This window comes from Myotis lucifugus, unplaced genomic scaffold, assembly GCF_000147115.1.
Source record: "Myotis lucifugus unplaced genomic scaffold, Myoluc2.0 scaffold_302, whole genome shotgun sequence".
Classification (NCBI taxonomy): Eukaryota; Metazoa; Chordata; class Mammalia; order Chiroptera; family Vespertilionidae; genus Myotis; species Myotis lucifugus.
This window is the reverse complement of record NW_005871350.1, coordinates 376,571-392,838: the sequence shown is the minus strand read 5'-3', so window position 1 is coordinate 392,838 and position 16,268 is coordinate 376,571. Positions and strand designations below refer to the sequence as shown.

At 53.8% G+C, this 16,268-nt stretch overlaps 1 protein-coding gene across 1 annotated transcript in view; it reads left to right on the top strand.

The window, feature by feature from the left end:
• Nucleotides 1-16,268, top strand: part of LOC106699082 (obscurin-like) — a 63,038-nt gene that overhangs the window by 43,221 nt on the left and 3,549 nt on the right. The window contains exons 6-20 of the mRNA XM_023763819.1: nt 3,545-3,820; nt 6,302-6,577; nt 9,041-9,316; nt 10,517-10,801; nt 10,983-11,249; nt 11,408-11,677; nt 12,521-12,787; nt 13,095-13,361; nt 13,553-13,665; nt 13,755-13,908; nt 14,087-14,248; nt 14,335-14,439; nt 14,980-15,246; nt 15,483-15,752; nt 15,865-16,131. Coding sequence (XP_023619587.1) covers nt 3,545-3,820; nt 6,302-6,577; nt 9,041-9,316; nt 10,517-10,801; nt 10,983-11,249; nt 11,408-11,677; nt 12,521-12,787; nt 13,095-13,361; nt 13,553-13,665; nt 13,755-13,908; nt 14,087-14,248; nt 14,335-14,439; nt 14,980-15,246; nt 15,483-15,752; nt 15,865-16,131 — 3,522 coding nt within the window. The remainder of the gene's footprint in view (nt 1-3,544; nt 3,821-6,301; nt 6,578-9,040; nt 9,317-10,516; nt 10,802-10,982; nt 11,250-11,407; nt 11,678-12,520; nt 12,788-13,094; nt 13,362-13,552; nt 13,666-13,754; nt 13,909-14,086; nt 14,249-14,334; nt 14,440-14,979; nt 15,247-15,482; nt 15,753-15,864; nt 16,132-16,268) is intronic.

Sequence of the window (16,268 nt, the reverse complement as noted above, 5' to 3'; positions counted from 1 at the left end):
AGCAATATATTAAAAAGGCCCATACACCATGAGCAAGTGGGATTATTCCAGGAATGCAAGGCTGGTACAATATTTGCAAATCAATACATGTGATACATCATATAAAGAAATTGAAAGACAAAAATCACATGATCATATCAATAGATGCAGAAAAATCATTCCACAAAATTCAACACATATTTTTGATAAAAACTCTCAGCAAAATGTGAATAGAGAAAGCATATCTCTACATGATAAAGGCCATATATTACAAACCTACAATGGATATCATACTCATTGTACAAAAACTAAAACAATATCCCCTAAGAACAGGAACAAAAAAGGGATGTCTTCTTTCACCACTCTTATTCAATACTAGAGGCCTGGTGCACGAAAATTCATGCACTTGGGGTGGGGGGTTATCCCTCAGCCTGGCCTGCTCCCTCTCACAGTCTGTGACCCCTCAGGAGATGTCCACCTGCTAGAGGGACTAAGCTGGCAGTCAGATATTCCTCTGGCAGCCAGGGAGCCCTCGGGGGATGTCTGATTGACGGCTTAAGCCAGAGTTGGACATCATTAGTGCTGTTGTGGAGGTTGGAGAGGCTCCCGCCACTGCCGCTGTGCTCTCAGCACTCAGCCTGGCTTGTGGCTGAGCAGAGCTCCCCCTGTGGGAGCGCACTGATCACCAGGGGGTGCTCCTGCATTGAGCGTCTGCCACCGTGGTGGTCAGTGTGCGTCATAGCAACTGGTTGTTCCCGGTTGTTCTGCCGTTAGGGTCAATTTGCATATTACCCTTTTATTATATAGGATAGTTCTGGAAGTCCTAGCCACAACAATCAGACAAGAAGAAGAAATAAAAGGCATCCAAATTTGAAAGGAGGAAGTAAAGCTCTCACTATTCACAAATGACATGATATTATACATAGACAACCCTGAAGACTCCAACAAAAAACTACTAGATTTAATAAATGAATTTGGCAATGTAGCAGGATACAAAATCAATACCCAAAAATTGATGGCTTTTTTATACACCAATAATGAATTCTCAGAAAGAGAAACTAAACAATTCCATTTACCACTGCAACAACAAAAATTAAGTTACTAAGGAGTATACTTAACCAAGGAGTCAAGAGACCTATACTCGGAAAACTACAGGATGTTGAAAAAAGAGATAGAAGGAGATATAAACAAGTGGAAGATTATAGCATGTTCATGGATTGATAGAATCAACATCATTAAAATGTCCAAACTACCCAAGGCAATCTGCAGATTCAAAGCAATCCCTATTAAAATACCAAAGGCATATTTCACAGATCTAAAACATGCCAAAAATGTTTATGGAATAAAAAAAGACCCAGAATAGCTGCACAATCTTGAGAAAAAAAAGCAAAGTTGGAGGAATCACAATACCATATTTGAAGTTATACTACAAAGCCATCGTAATCAAAACAGCCTGGTTCTGGCACAAGAACAGGCATATAGATCAATGGAACAGAACAGAGACCCCAGAAATCAACCCAAGCCATTACATTCAACATTTGACAAAGGAGGCAAGAGCATACAAGGGAGTCAATAGAGTCTCTTCAATAAATGTTGTTGGGAAAATTAGACAGATATATGCAAAAAAAATGAATCTAGCCTACCAACTCATACCATATACAAGAATAAACTCAGAATGGATAAGAGACTTAAATTTAAGTTGTGAAACCATAAAAATTTCAGAAGAAACCATAGGAAGCAAAATCTCAGACATCTCTCGTAGCAATACTTTTACAGATTTATCTCCTAGGGCAAAGAAAACTAAGGAGAAAATAAACAAATGGGACTATATCAAAATAAAAATTTTCTGCACAGTAAAAGAAACCATCAACAAAATGAAAAGGGAGCCCACTGTATGGAAGAACACATTTGGCAATGATACATCTGATAAAGGGTTAATATCCAAAATATATAAGGAACTCAAACAACATAACTAAAGGGAGACAAACAATCCAATTAAAAAATGGGCAGAGGACCTAAATAGATGCTTCTCCAAAGTGGACATACCGATGGCCAAGAGACTTGTGAAAACATGCTCAGTCACTGATCATCAGAGAGATGCAAATTAAAACGACAATGAAGTATCACCTCACACCTATCAGAATGGCTACCATCAACAAATCAACAAATGACAAGTGCTGGCAAGGATGTGAGGAAAAGGGTACATTGCAGGTGGTAATGCAGACTGATGTAGCCATTATGGAAAACAGTATGGAGGTTCCTCAAAAAATTAAATATGAAACTGCCATTTGATCCAGTGATCCTACATCTATCTATACTAATAATAGAGGAATGTGCAAATTGTCTGGGATGCTGTCACAGTAACAGTAATTATCGAACAGGAGCAGCAGGCTGCATGGGGCGACAAGTCTGACGGGGGGGTTAGTGAGGGACAACCAAACAATTGAACAGCAGGCTGCAGGGGGTGACCAGGAAGCAGGGGGAGGGGAAGTTGGGGGCCACCAGGCCAGCAGGGGGGCCAGTAAAGGGCGACCAGGCTGGTGGGGGGGCGGTTAGGGGCAACCAGGCCAGGGGGGGCAGTTGGGGTTGACCAGGCCGCAGGAGGGGCAGTTAGGGGTGATCAGGCAGGCAGGCAGGTGAGCAGTTATGAGCCAGTGGTCCTGGATTGTGAAAGTGATGTCCGAATACCGGTTGATTGGGCCTAAACCAGCAGTCGGACATCCCCCAAGGGGTCCAGGATTGGAGAGGGTGCAGGCTGGGCTGAGGGGACCCGCCCACCATGCACGAATTTCATGCACTGGTATATCCTAAGAAACCCAAAACACCCATCAGAAAGAATGTATGCACATCTATGTTTATAGCAGCAGAATTTACAATAGCTAAGATCTAGAAACAGCCCAAGAGCATATCAGTAGATGATTGGATAAAAAAAGCCATGGTATATTTATACCAGGAAATACTATGCAGCAGTAAAAAAGAAGAATCTCTTACCCTTTGAGACAGTATGGATGGACCAGGAGAGTATCATGCTAAGTGAAATAAGTCAATCGGAGGAAGACACATATAACACGATCTTACTCATATGTGGAATCTAATTACAAAATAAACTGATGAATGGAGTGTATCAAGAGAAGTGGAAGCATCTAACAGAGTGGGGAATCTCTGAGGGAAGACGGGGGAGGGTTGGTGGGAAGGAAGTAATCAACTAAGGACCTCATAAGCATATATGCATGGCCCATGGACACAGACAAAAGGTTGCACACAAGAGTTGACTGTCACAAGGGAAGACAATGAACTTGCAGTGACAGGTGGCAGAATAGTGTTGACAGACTTCCTCAGGTCTCAGAAATTTCTCTAAGTCAACACGCTCTGCAATGCACAATTGAGGTTCCATTACAGGAGACATATGTTTGTAAACACAATGCTGACTCCCATCAGGGACTAATACTCAATCGAGCTTAAGCTGCAAGGAGAAATTATACTCATCTGTGAAGCTGTGGTGAAAGTGACATAGTCTTATATGAGATTCGTGTCTCTGACCCCGTGCATCCCTCCCTGTCCCCAGAGCCCACGGTGGTGTTTGCCAAGGAGCAGTCGGCACACAGCGAGGTGAAGGCCACGGCCGGGGCCAGTGCCACGCTGAGCTGCGAGGTGGCCCAGGCTCAGACGCAGGTGACGTGGTACAAGGATGGCAAGAAGCTGAGCGGGAGCTCGAAAGTGCGCGTGGAGGCCACGGGCTGCACCCGGCGGCTGGTGCTGCAGCAGGCGGCGAAGGGGGACAGCGGGGAGTACACCTGCGAGGCCGGGGGCCAGAAGGTCACCTTCAACCTAGATGTCCCAGGTCGGTTCTTTGGTGGCACTAACTTAGCCTTGTGTGTAGGTAATGACTACAGCCGGACACACCTGGGGCTCTTTCCACTGGACCTCACCTCTTTAGCCTTCTATCCTCCATCTCCCGTATCATCCCAGTGGTGGGGCCAGACCAGGCTGGGTGGGCAGAGTGTGAGCAGAAGGGAGAGGTCTTCCTGTACAAGCTGAGTGGTGCTCAGGTTTTGCTCAGTCATAGTTCCCAGCACCTGCCAGAGACTTCTGGGTGCCCCTCTCCAGCCGGGACTCGGGCTCTACCTTTCACGTGGAGTCTGAGGTAGACCAGACGTCTCTTACCTGTGTTATGTGCATTTCCTACTCCCCAGGTCCTGGTAGCTCCCAAATGCCCACAGCCAGCAACACGGGCAGAGACACGTTTGAATTTCATTACAACAGAATGTGGGGAAGTTGCTGCCACCCAATCTTACTTGGATCCATCTCAGACTGAACAGTGTGGTAGCAAATTGTAGTTTCTTAGGGCACTCCTTTGCATGTGGATGGAGAAGTTACTGGATCCTCACTTGTCGCAAAATCTAGATCCGTGTTTTCTTGCAAGATCTGTGCAAAAAAGTACACAGAGACCAGAGGATTGGCACGTGTGTGTCGGGGTCCTGTACCTGTGAGGTCTGGAATTCTCCTCCGAAAGTACATCTCGGTTTCTTTTTGAGTCCTGTGTCAGAATCCCCTGGGACTCTGATGTATACCAGATTGGGACATGGAGAGGAATCAGGAGCTTCTCCCGCACTGCATGCCTTGTTGAAGACAAGTAACTATAGAGACAGCCCTTGACTGTTGAGTCACTATTTATGTCATAGTATTTCCTAAGGACACATGTGTATTTGTCCCTGTCCATGGTGTTCACAGAGATGTCTGTGAACTAACTGTATTTTCATTTAGTGAGGAGAGTTTTAACCTCAATTCGACATCCAGGTGCCTCCAACTAACAGTTTGGTGTTACAAGTGTGTACAACAGCTTGTGGGTGTATAGATACAAAAAAAAAATCCACCAAACATTTGTCATTGCTACTTTAGGAGAATATGACAAGGTGTTTTGTAGGAGTAAATCTGTAAAGTTTTGAGAAATTGACCAGATTATTAGAAAACTATATGAAAAGTGGCATACGATTTTGACAGCTCAAATGGTCCTACAACCGTTTCAATAAATGGAACCACAGTAAAAAAAAAAAAAAAAAGGAAAAAAAAGATCTTATAGGTGAAGATGACACCCCAGTGGCTCCACTGGAAAATTATATGAACTATTCCGTAAGGAAAGTATTGCATGTTCATGGAGATCCTTCTAGAGCTAGAGAAGGACACAGAGTCTCTGGTTTATTATGCGGCAACAGCATGGCATCTATCACCAACATCTGATAGGGAGAGTGGAAATAGTGGGCCAATGCATTGTGGAGACCAAGGCCGAAATCTGAAGCTAAGTAGTATCAAAATGAATCGGCAGTGTATTAAGAGGACAATGCACTATAATGAAAGACTCGGCCCGGGTGTGTGAGCACTACAAGGTCAGCAAATCAACATACCTCATGACGTGAGCAGATTGAAACTAAAGTATGAAGCGATCGCCTCATCAATGCAGAGTTGAGTTTGATAACATTTAAAGTCAGAAATGTGGAAGATATCATTTATCAATATCTCTTCATGCCTCAGATTCTTAACCAATTAGAAATAAAACGGGTCATCCTTCTTCTGATAAATGACACTGAAGGAAAACCAGCTAATCACACTAAGTGACACTTGAAAGCTGTGCCTGTGAGATCAGGGACCAGGCAACGGGGCTCACAGTCACCACTGTTGTCAGCAGGAAAGCAGGAAATAAAGTGAGACATACAAAAGTGTGAAAAAACTGAAGTGAAATTCCGATAATATGACTTACACAAAAGATAAATTATTAGACTTGGTGGGAGTGGGGAGAAATATTATGGTGTCCAAAATGCCCATGAACAGACACACCGCAGAAGAGCAAACAGTAAAGACCGAAAACATAGCAAAGGTGCACCATTTTGTGAGTCACCCAAACCATGGAAGAGACAGGCTCAGGAGGCACAGCTCAGTGCCCTAGGTGGCCAGCAGGTGACACAGGGAGTGCGGGTGGGAGGTGGAGCCCAGGAACTGTCCCTCGCTGGGTGGGAATGGTCCCTGCACAACTGGGAAAGACGTGGTCACCTGGGGAGGGTGTGTGCACACCTCGTGGCCTGAAGTCCCTCTGCTGGAGGGTGTGTGCTCCGGAGAAGTCCTTCACGGTGTCTCCAGCGGGGACCGCCCCTGGGCAGTGGTCCATGTGCAGATGAGTGAGCCAGTTGTGCTGAGAAGGTGCTGGGGCTTCTGCGGGTCACACAGAGCCTTGAGAATTTTCACGTCCCTGCTTAGTCCTTCCTTTCCCAGTGCTGTCCTCGTGATTTAGAAAATATCTTTGACCCTGTGCATCCCTCCCTGTCCCCAGAGCCCACGGTGGTGTTTGCCAAGGAGCAGTCGGCACACAGCGAGGTGAAGGCCACGGCCGGGGCCAGTGCCACGCTGAGCTGCGAGGTGGCCCAGGCTCAGACGCAGGTGACGTGGTACAAGGATGGCAAGAAGCTGAGCGGGAGCTCGAAAGTGCGCGTGGAGGCCACGGGCTGCACCCGGCGGCTGGTGCTGCAGCAGGCGGCGAAGGGGGACAGCGGGGAGTACACCTGCGAGGCCGGGGGCCAGAAGGTCACCTTCAACCTAGATGTCCCAGGTCGGTTCTTTGGTGGCACTAACTTAGCCTTGTGTGTAGGTAATGACTACAGCCGGACACACCTGGGGCTCTTTCCACTGGACCTCACCTCTTTAGCCTTCTATCCTCCATCTCCCGTATCATCCCAGTGGTGGGGCCAGACCAGGCTGGGTGGGCAGAGTGTGAGCAGAAGGGAGAGGTCTTCCTGTACAAGCTGAGTGGTGCTCAGGTTTTGCTCAGTCATAGTTCCCAGCACCTGCCAGAGACTTCTGGGTGCCCCTCTCCAGCCGGGACTCGGGCTCTACCTTTCACGTGGAGTCTGAGGTAGACCAGACGTCTCTTACCTGTGTTATGTGCATTTCCTACTCCCCAGGTCCTGGTAGCTCCCAAATGCCCACAGCCAGCAACACGGGCAGAGCATATTTGAATTTCATTACAACAGAATGTGGGGAAGTTGCTGCCACCCAATCTTACTTGGGTCCATCTCAGACTGAACAGGGTGGTAGCAAATTGTAGTTTCTTAGGGCACTCCTTTGCACGTGGATGGAGAAGTTACTGGATCCTCACTTGTTGCAAAATCTAGATCCGTGTTTTCTTGCAAGATCTGTGCAAAAAAGTACACAGAGACCAGAGGATTGGCACGTGTGTGTCGGGGTCCTGTACCTGTGAGGTCTGGAATTCTCCTCCGAAAGTACATCTCGGTTTCTTTTTGAGTCCTGTGTCAGAATCCCCTGGGACTCTGATGTATACCAGATTGGGACATGGAGAGGAATCAGGAGCTTCTCCCGCACTGCATGCCTTGTTGAAGACAAGTAACTATAGAGACAGCCCTTGACTGTTGAGTCACTATTTATGTCATAGTATTTCCTAAGGACACATGTGTATTTGTCCCTGTCCATGGTGTTCACAGAGATGTCTGTGAACTAACTGTATTTTCATTTAGTGAGGAGAGTTTTAACCTCAATTCGACATCCAGGTGCCTCCAACTAACAGTTTGGTGTTACAAGTGTGTACAACAGCTTGTGGGTGTGTATAGATACAAAAAAAAAATCCACCAAACATTTGTCATTGCTAGGTGTTTTGTAGGAGTAAATCTGTAAAGTTTTGAGAAATTGACCAGATTATTAGAAAACTATATGAAAAGTGGCATACGATTTTGACAGCTCAAATGGTCCTACAACCGTTTCAATAAATGGAACCACAGTAAAAAAAAAAAAAAAAAGGAAAAAAAAGATCTTATAGGTGAAGATGACACCCCAGTGGCTCCACTGGAAAATTATATGAACTATTCCATAAGGAAAGTATTGCATGTTCATGGAGATCCTTCTAGAGCTAGAGAAGGACACAGAGTCTCTGGTTTATTATGCGGCAACAGCATGGCATCTATCACCAACATCTGATAGGGAGAGTGGAAATAGTGGGCCAATGCATTGTGGAGACCAAGGCCGAAATCTGAAGCTAAGTAGTATCAAAATGAATCGGCAGTGTATTAAGAGGACGATGCACTATAATGAAAGACACGGCCCGGGTGTGTGAGCACTACAGAGGTCAGCAAATCAACATACCTCATGACTTGAGCAGATTGAAACTAAAGTATGAAGCGATCGCCTCATCAATGCAGAGTTGAGTTTGATAACATTTAAAGTCAGAAATGTGGAAGAAATCGTTTATCAATATCTCTTCATGCCTCAAATTCTTAACAATTAGAAATAAAACGGGTCATCCTTCTTCTGATAAATGACACTGAAGGAAAACCAGCTAATCACACTAAGTGACCCTTGAAAGCTGTGCCTGTGAGATCAGGGACCAGGCAACGGGGCTCACAGTCACCACTGTTGTCAGCAGGAAAGCAGGAAATAAAGTGCGACATACAAAAGTGTGAAAAAACTGAAGTGAAATTCCGATAATATGACTTACGCAAAAGATAAATTATTAGACTTGGTGGGAGTGGGGAGAAATATTATGGTGTCCAAAATGCCCATGAACAGACACACCGCAGAAGAGCAAACAGTAAAGACCGAAAACATAGCAAAGGTGCACCATTTTGTGAGTCACCCAAACCATGGAAGAGACAGGCTCAGGAGGCACAGCTCAGTGCCCTAGGTGGCCAGCAGGTGACACAGGGAGTGCGGGTGGGAGGTGGAGCCCAGGAACTGTCCCTCGCTGGGTGGGAATGGTCCCTGCACAACCGGGAAAGACGTGGTCACCTGGGGAGGGTGTGTGCACACCTCGTGGCCTGAAGTCCCTCTGCTGGAGGGTGTGTGCTCCGGAGAAGTCCTTCACGGTGTCTCCAGCGGGGACCGCCCCTGGGCAGTGGTCCATGTGCAGATGAGTGAGCCAGTTGTGCTGAGAAGGTGCTGGGGCTTCTGCGGGTCACACAGAGCCTTGAGAATTTTCACGTCCCTGCTTAGTCCTTCCTTTCCCAGTGCTGTCCTCGTGATTTAGAAAATATCTTTGACCCTGTGCATCCCTCCCTGTCCCCAGAGCCCACGGTGGTGTTTGCCAAGGAGCAGTCGGCACACAGCGAGGTGAAGGCCACGGCCGGGGCCAGTGCCACGCTGAGCTGCGAGGTGGCCCAGGCTCAGACGCAGGTGACGTGGTACAAGGATGGCAAGAAGCTGAGCGGGAGCTCGAAAGTGCGCGTGGAGGCCACGGGCTGCACCCGGCGGCTGGTGCTGCAGCAGGCGGCGAAGGGGGACAGCGGGGAGTACACCTGCGAGGCCGGGGGCCAGAAGGTCACCTTCAGCCTAGATGTCCCAGGTGGGTACCTGTCTGGGCAGAGAGGACAAGTCCCTGAGGCATCAAGTGATAGGCATTGTCTTGACAGGCTATGCAAGGCTGTCGTTGTGGTTGCAGCAGTGTTGGTTTCTATGGACATGCCCTGCCTCAGGCCTCTTCCTCTTTGAGCTCTTGTGACTGAGGACCTAGGCTAAGACCGTAGTTCTAGGCATTGTGGACCTGTTTTATCCAGATTTTTGCTCCTTGTTTCCACATCCTCACCTTCCCCAGAATGGAACCTTTCATGGAGGCTTCTACAGGCTGTTAATGGTTGAGGCCTGTAGAAATGCCCATTCTCTGTCTGGGCCTGGAGCACACAGTTTTCTGTTTTAAGTCTCCCCTTGCAGGTATTGAGTCCATCCTTGCTCTGTTGAACCTCACCAGAGGGGCTCTGGCTTTGGATGCCTTTTTCCTCAGTGGAGTTTGGGTCCCTATCTCTGGCCTTGGGTTCCTGACTGTCCTGCAATTGTTAAGTCAGCCGGGGGACCTGACCTCTGCTGGGGCACATCCAGGGCTGGCACTGGTCCTGCTGGTGTGCTGCCTGTCCCTTATAGCCCCCAGCTGATGACAGCACCTCTGGGTTTCCGAGTCCTGCTGTAGGTGTTGGTTTTGAGCTGGCGGACATGGCCCCATCCCCTTGCCGACCTGCCCCCCATGGTACAGCCGCCCTGTGTTCAGGTGATCCCCTGGATGGGCTCTTACAGGGACCCTCTTGGGCCCCTTCTGGGGCTTTCCCCCTCCCCCTTTGGTGCTGCTGTGCACTCCCCCCACATGCTGAGGCACTCAGGGTGTTACAGCCTCTCAGCCTCTGTCCTGGGCCCAGGCTTCCCTGGAGGGCAGGCATCGAAACCTCTAGGCTCTTGGTCAGACAGAGCTTGTGGCTCCAGGCCTGCGGTCCCCTGCAGCTGACTCCTCTTGGCCACTCTTCATGGCCCCCGAGAGCCTGGATGGTGGCCATCAGGGGGTGTGGCGCTCTGAGGCTTTCCCTCTCGGGCTTGCTCAGTGGAAGCAGCAGCCAAGGACTGGGTGAGCAAGGCGTTGCATCGCAGTTGGAGCTTGGGCCAGTCCCACTTTAGGTCTTCTCCCATAGTATGGCCCGAAGCAGGCAGGGACCAGGCCAGGGAAGCAGGGTCCCCACTTTCTTGATGACTAACCCTCCTGCTCCTTCCCCCTGCACCCCAGAGCCAGAGCCTGAGTCCCCAGCCCTGGAGAGACCCGACCGCAGGGGGCTTCTGGTGGTCAAAGAACACGAGGACATCGTCCTGACTGCCACGCTGGCCGCACCCTCTGTGGCTGCGGTGACATGGCTCAAGGACGGCGTGGAGATTCGCCGCAGCAAGCGGCACCAGACGACCAGCCTGGGGGACACGCACACCCTGACGGTGCGCGGTGCGCAGACCCTGGACAGCGCGGTGTACAGCTGCTGCGTAGGCGCCGAGGCGCAGGACTTCCCGGTGCAGGTGGAAGGTCAGCGGTCAGCGCAGTCCTCTGCGAACCCCGCGCCTGCTGGGTCTCACTGAGGGCGGGCAGCAGTGTCTTGTCCGGGAGTGGGTACGGGTGGGGCTCAGGGCGCACGACCCCAAAGCAAAGCACAGAGCGGGTCTCCAGGGCCCGAGCCCCTCCGGGCTGACGTCCTTCCCCTCCGCAGAGGTGGCCGCCAGGTTCTGCCAGCCCCTGGAGCCCGTGAGCGGGGAGCTGGGCGGCACGGTGACGCTGGCCTGCGAGCTGAGCCCGGCGCAGGCCGAGGTGGTGTGGCGCTGTGGGAGCACGCAGCTGCGGGCGGGCAAGCGCTTCCAGATGGCGGCCGAGGGGCTCCGGCGCTCCCTCACCGTGTCGGGCCTGCGGGCGGAGGATGCGGGCGAGTACGTGTGCGAGAGCCGCGACGACCGCACCAGCGCCCGGCTCTCGGTCCGCGGTACGCTCCACAGCGCGCTGGCGGGGCGCGGGGCGCGGGGCGCGGGGCGGGAGGCGGGGCGTTCCCCGTGGCTTCGCGGAGAAGGTGCTCTTCCGTGGCGTCTGCAAGTGGGGCCTCGCTCCTCCTACCAACCTCTCAAGCGGACCTCCTGTCCACAGTCCCCCGCGAAGTCAAGTTCACGTCTGGGCTGAGCGCCATGGTCGCGGAGGAGGGCCAGGAGGCCACCTTCCAGTGCGTGGTGACCCCCAGCGACGCGGCGGTCCTGTGGTTCCGGGACGGTACCCAGCTGCAGCCCAGCGAGAAGTTTCGCATGTCGCAGAGCGGCGCCAGCCACAGCCTGACCATCTCGGGTCTGGTCCTGGAGGACGCCGGCCAGATCACCGCGGAGGCTGAGGGGGTCACATCCTCGGCTGCCCTCCGCGTCCGAGGTGCGGGGCCGGGGGTGGCGGGAGTGTGGGCCCCTCACGGGTGGGCTGCCATCGTGCTGCTCGCAGGTGCCCGCTCCTCTGGCTGATCTCAGGGAACACAGGGTTTGCTGGTTGCAGAGAGAAGACCGGGGTGGGACGGAAGGGCTGGGCACCTCCGCTGAAGGAGTAAACTGCTGCACTGTGCCCCTGGTCTGAGAACGGATCCGCACCGAGCCCCATAGGTGGCGAGATGGGAGGGAGTGGGGTTGGCAGCCAGTGCAAGCAGAGGCAGGAGGGGAGGACGCATTTTGCTCGATGAAGCCAGATTGTCGGTGAGAGCCAGCCTTCACCTGAGGATAAGTGGGAGCCATCACAGGTCTTGAGTAAGAGTAATGTGGGCAGACTCACTTTCTGGGGAGGTCATGGTACAGTGTGGGACTTCAGCATGTTTCTCTCCCTTAACGTTCGGGCTCCCAGGGCTCCAGTGGAGTGGAGATGCTAATTCGACTGGTCTGGGGGCTCAGAGCCCACCTGTCTCACCAGCTCCGTGTCCTGAGGCTACTGGTCACCACACGTAGGAGCTCCAGGCACTGGTGCCTGGCAGGGCTGTTCAGAGCAGGGGAGCAGAGGTGGGAGCGGGCTGGGAAAGGAGAGGCCTCCTTAGTCTCCATTTCCTCCCATTAAAGTATACCTGTGCAGGTGTGCAGCTGGGCCCTGAGTATTGCTAAAGCCTTGCCTGGCTTGGAGGCAGAATGTGGTAGGGGTCCCTACTCTGCCGGCTGGGGGCTGGGTTGGACAGGGGCCCTCTGAGCCTCGTGTTCCTGAGTGGCAGTGGCTGTGTGATTGCCCTTTCCCTGACCCCAGAGGCTCCTGTGCTGTTCAAGAAGAAGCTGGAGCCACAGACAGTGGAGGAGTGGGGTTCAGTGACCCTGGCGGTAGAGCTGACCAGGCCTTGGCCAGATGTCAAGTGGACACGCAATGCCATGGCCATATCCCCAAGCGAGAATGTGGCAATCTACACGGAGGGCGCAAGTCACCGCTTGGTCCTCCGCAGTGTGGGTTTTGCTGACCGTGGCTTCTATGGCTGTGAGACGCCAGATGACAAGACACAGGCCAAGCTCACAGTAACAAGTGAGCTACAGGGCAGCTGGGTCTGGGGTCTGGCACCCAGGAGAGGGGAGGGAGGGGGGAAGGGATGGAGAGGAATGAGCTTCCCACTGGGGACCTGGCCTTGGGAAGGGGATGGGAAGGGAGGGTTATCAGGGGGAGAGCTCGTATGGCTGGGGATGAAGTGGGCCTCCCAGGTAGGGCAATTATCCTCCTGTGGGTGTGGGCCTCCCCCTCTAGGGCAACACGCTGAGCTGAGGCCCCTGGGAAGGACAGAGGGAGGGCCAGGGTCTCGGTGCAGTGGCACACCCTTCCCTCCTTTGCTCCGCAGTGCGCCAGGTCCAGCTCCTGCGGGGCCTGCAGGTCGTGGAGGTGCAAGAGCAGGGCTCCACCACCATGGAGGTGGAGCTGTCCCATGCCAACGTAGAGGGCAGCTGGACACGTGATGGCCTTCGGCTACAGCCAGGGCCCACGTGCCAACTGGCAGTTCAAGGCCCCATTCACACCCTCACGCTGTCTGAGCTGCGGCCACAGGATGGTGGTCTCATTGCCTTCAAGGCTGAGGGCGTGCACACATCCGCGCGGCTGGTGGTAACTGGTGCGTGGGGGGTGGAGTGAGACTCACTCGAGACTGCATGGTCCCTGTCTTGAAGGGGAGGCAGGTGGGGACAGGGGTGTGGAATCCCGGAGGGGGGGGCATTCATTCCTAGAACCAGCTGAGTGATTTGGTCCATCTCAGCCCCCCTCCCCCATTCCACCTGCCTCTCTCATCTCCTTCTGCCTCCCCAGAGCTGCCTGTGAGGTTCAGCCGCCCACTGCAGGACATGGTGGCCACAGAGAAAGACAAAGTGACCCTGGAGTGTGAGCTGTCACGCCCCAATGTGGCCGTGCGCTGGCTGAAGGTGCCTCTGTCCCTGGACTCTTCTGCTCCATCCTACTCCTCACCATGAGGGGCATCCCCAGCACCTGACCTGATTTTGTACCCCCACAGGATGGCGTGGAGCTTCAGGTTGGCAAGACAGTGGGTATGGCAGCCAAGGGCACCTGCCGGACTCTCATCATTTACCAGTGTGCCTTTGGGGACCAGGGCGTGTATGTGTGTGATGCCCATGGGGCTCAGACCTCGGCATCCCTGAAGGTGCAAGGTGAGGACTGGGCAGAGTGGGAGGTCAGGACCAAGTGCAGGATCTCCTTACCCCCTGTCACTCCCATTGAGGTGCTTGGCCCTCTGACCCCAACCCTCTGGTACTCAGCAAGCTGTGGATGGGGGAGGGGCAGGCAGCTCTGTGCTTCAGTGTGGCAGGGCCTCCCTCGCTGCCCCAGGACGCAACATCCAGATCCTCAGACCCCTGGAGGACGTGGAGGTGATGGAGAAGGAGAGCGCCACTTTCTCCTGTGAGGTCTCCCATGATGACGTGTCTGCTCAGTGGTTCCGGGAGGGCAGTAAGCTTCGGTCCAGTGACAACGTGCGCATCCGCCAGGAAGGTGTGACAATTACGGCAGTGGCTGCGGGAGGGCCTCTCCCCATCCTCCGTGCACCTCCCTCAGTGCTGAGTGGTCTGTGTTCCCAGGAAGGACATACACGCTCATCTACCGGAGGGTCCTGGTGGAAGAAGCAGGAGAAATCCGATTTGTAGCTGAAAATGCAGAATCTCGAGCCCAGCTCCGAGTGAGAGGTGAGGGGGACTCAAGGGAGGATGTGGGCTGGACACCAAGTGAGAACATAGATGGGTGCTGTGCCAGCTGTCCCGACACAGGCCTGCGGCGCTCCAGCCCCTCCCAGGACAGGACAGGGGTAACCCAGGTGGAGGCAAAGAGGGTGTTGCCTCCACTGCAGGAAGGCAGGGGTCTGAGGAGGCAGCCCTTCTTGTTTAAAAATGGAGATATCAGTGAGTTCTTCCTCCTGGGACTGCAGCAGGTGCTGGAGAGTGAGGCCCTGGTGGCCTTGATGACAGGAGAGGGTGGCGACCAGGCCTGAGGGAGGGAGGGATAGTCTGTGGACAGGTAAGGTGATCACACGGGGTGTTGATACACAGGAGAGGACAAGGGGGGCGGCATGAGGGGCAGGGCAAGAGGTGGAAAGGGTGGAAGGTAGGTGTGGGTGCACCTACTTTCTTCAGGGTCAATTGTACAGAAGGGGTCAGACCTGAGGGTGACACCCGCTTTAGCCTGGCTGGTTGGGAGCACCCACCTGACTCTTCCCTGCTCACCCACAGAGCTGCCAGTGTCCATTCTGCGCCCCCTGCGGGACAAGATTGCCATGGAGAAGCATCGCGGGGTACTTGAGTGCCAGGTGTCTCGGGCCAGTGCCCAGGTGCGGTGGTTCAAGGGAGGCGTGGAACTGCGGACTGGGCCCAAGTACGAGATGGTCAGCGATGGCCTCTACCGCAAGCTGGTCATCAGTGATGTGCAGCCTGAGGATGAGGACACTTACACATGCGATGCTGGCGATGTGAAGACCTCTGCCCAGTTCTTTGTGGAAGGTGTGGGCAGGGCTGTAGGCAGCTGTCCTCTGTGCCTGGGGATGGGCTGCGGCCTCTATCATTGGCCCTGATACTTGGAGGCAGCCAGGTCTAAGAAGGGCCTGACTGGGGGGCATCGGGGCAGGGGGAGGGGGGGAGGATGTGAGCACGTGTGTTTGGTGGGAGGGTTTGTTCCCAGGAAGGAACACAGATGGGGGCGGTCCTCCTGCAGACACAGTGATGCCTCTCGCCCACAGAGCAATCCATCACCATCGTGCGGGGCCTGCAGGACGTGACGGTGATGGAGCCCGCCCCCGCCTGGTTCGAGTGTGAGACCTCCATTCCCTCTGTTCGGCCGCCCAAGTGGCTGCTGGGGAAGACGCCGTTGCAGGCCGGGAAGGACGTGGGCGTGGAGCAGGAAGGCACAGTGCACCGGCTGACGCTGCGGCGCACCTGCTCCACCATGACCGGGCCAGTGCACTTCACCATCGGCAAGTCGCGCACCACCGCCCAGCTGGTTGTCTCAGGTGGGTGCGCAGCCCCCGGGCGAAGGAGGGGTCCTTAGCGGATGGCATGGCAGTGCCCGGAGCTCCTCTGGCCCGGCCCACCCGCAGCGCTGCGCTCTCTCCTCCCGTGCAGACATCCCTGTGGTGCTTACAAGGCCGCTGGAGCCTAAGGTGGGCCGTGAACTGCAGTCAGTGGTCCTGTCCTGCGACTTCAAGCCGCCCCCCAAGGCTGTGCAGTGGTACAAGGAGGACACACCCTTGGCGCCCTCGGACAAATTCAGAATGCGCCTGGAGGGCCACATGGCTGAGCTGAGAGTGCTGAGGCTCACGCCTGCTGACGCGGGCGTCTACCGGTGCCAGGCTGGCGGTGCCCAGACCTGTGCCCAGGTCACCGTGGAAGGTGTGCGGCGGGGGTGTAGGGCCGCCCGGAGGGGCCCAGGGGCGGTGGTGCCGGACGCTAAGCCTCCATGTGCTCTTGGCAGCTCGGGAGGTGACCGTGACGAGGCCGCTGCAGGACGCGGAGGCCACGGAGGAGGG